Source organism: Pterocles gutturalis, unplaced genomic scaffold, assembly GCF_000699245.1.
Source record: "Pterocles gutturalis isolate BGI_N339 unplaced genomic scaffold, ASM69924v1 scaffold50866, whole genome shotgun sequence".
Taxonomy (NCBI): domain Eukaryota; kingdom Metazoa; phylum Chordata; class Aves; order Pterocliformes; family Pteroclidae; genus Pterocles; species Pterocles gutturalis.
In genome coordinates this window covers 1-605 of record NW_010099681.1, presented here as the reverse complement: position 1 = coordinate 605, position 605 = coordinate 1, and the positions used below count along the sequence as shown (strand labels likewise).

The window sequence follows — 605 nt, the reverse complement described above, 5'->3', positions numbered from 1 at the left end:
ACACGCTGGAAAAAAACCCCACAGATCCAACACTTTTGCTTGGACAAACTAAGGCCGTACATAACTTCCACACAGAAGTGCAACACAAAAGTTTTAAAAACCGAAACGTTAAACCCAACTAAAGGGATAGTTATTCTGAAGCAATACCTGTAAGTGTCCTGCAATGACTCTGCTGTCTGGAAACAAATAGTTTGAAATCTCACATACGGGGTTTTCTATCCCCAGCGATTCACAGTGTTTACGGGCTTCCAAGCAGGCAAATTTGTAATTTGCCTCTCGCCGACCGATAACCGACAGCATTCCACTGGGGACGGCCTCCGACGCCTTTTGCATGGCCTCGGCGCGCACCTTCACCGCGTACAGCGCTACGGAGAGAAACAGAGACGCTGGGTAAATACAAGCCCCGCAGTAAATCACCATTAAAGGCGCCTCGCACCTGGGTGCAAGAAAGGGCGGCTGTTTACTCTCATGAAACGTCAATGCTTTTAATGCTGCATTACACATTTTAAAGCAAACAGTGCAAGTAGAAAGCAAAAATTATCCTCTAATAAAAAAAAAAAAAAAGCGGGAGGGAAACAGTGGTGACAGGCCATGCTTCGGCACAA

At 46.1% G+C, this 605-nt stretch overlaps 1 protein-coding gene across 1 annotated transcript in view; it reads right to left on the bottom strand.

Annotated features, from left to right (window-relative positions):
* Positions 1–365, bottom strand: part of MCAT (malonyl CoA:ACP acyltransferase (mitochondrial)) — a gene marked incomplete at its 5' end in the record, with an annotated part of 905 nt that extends 540 nt beyond the window's left edge. Inside the window, one exon of the mRNA XM_010076885.1 lies at positions 148–365. Coding sequence (XP_010075187.1) covers positions 148–365 — 218 coding nt within the window. The remainder of the gene's footprint in view (positions 1–147) is intronic.
* Between the last annotated feature and the right edge of the window lie 240 nt (positions 366–605).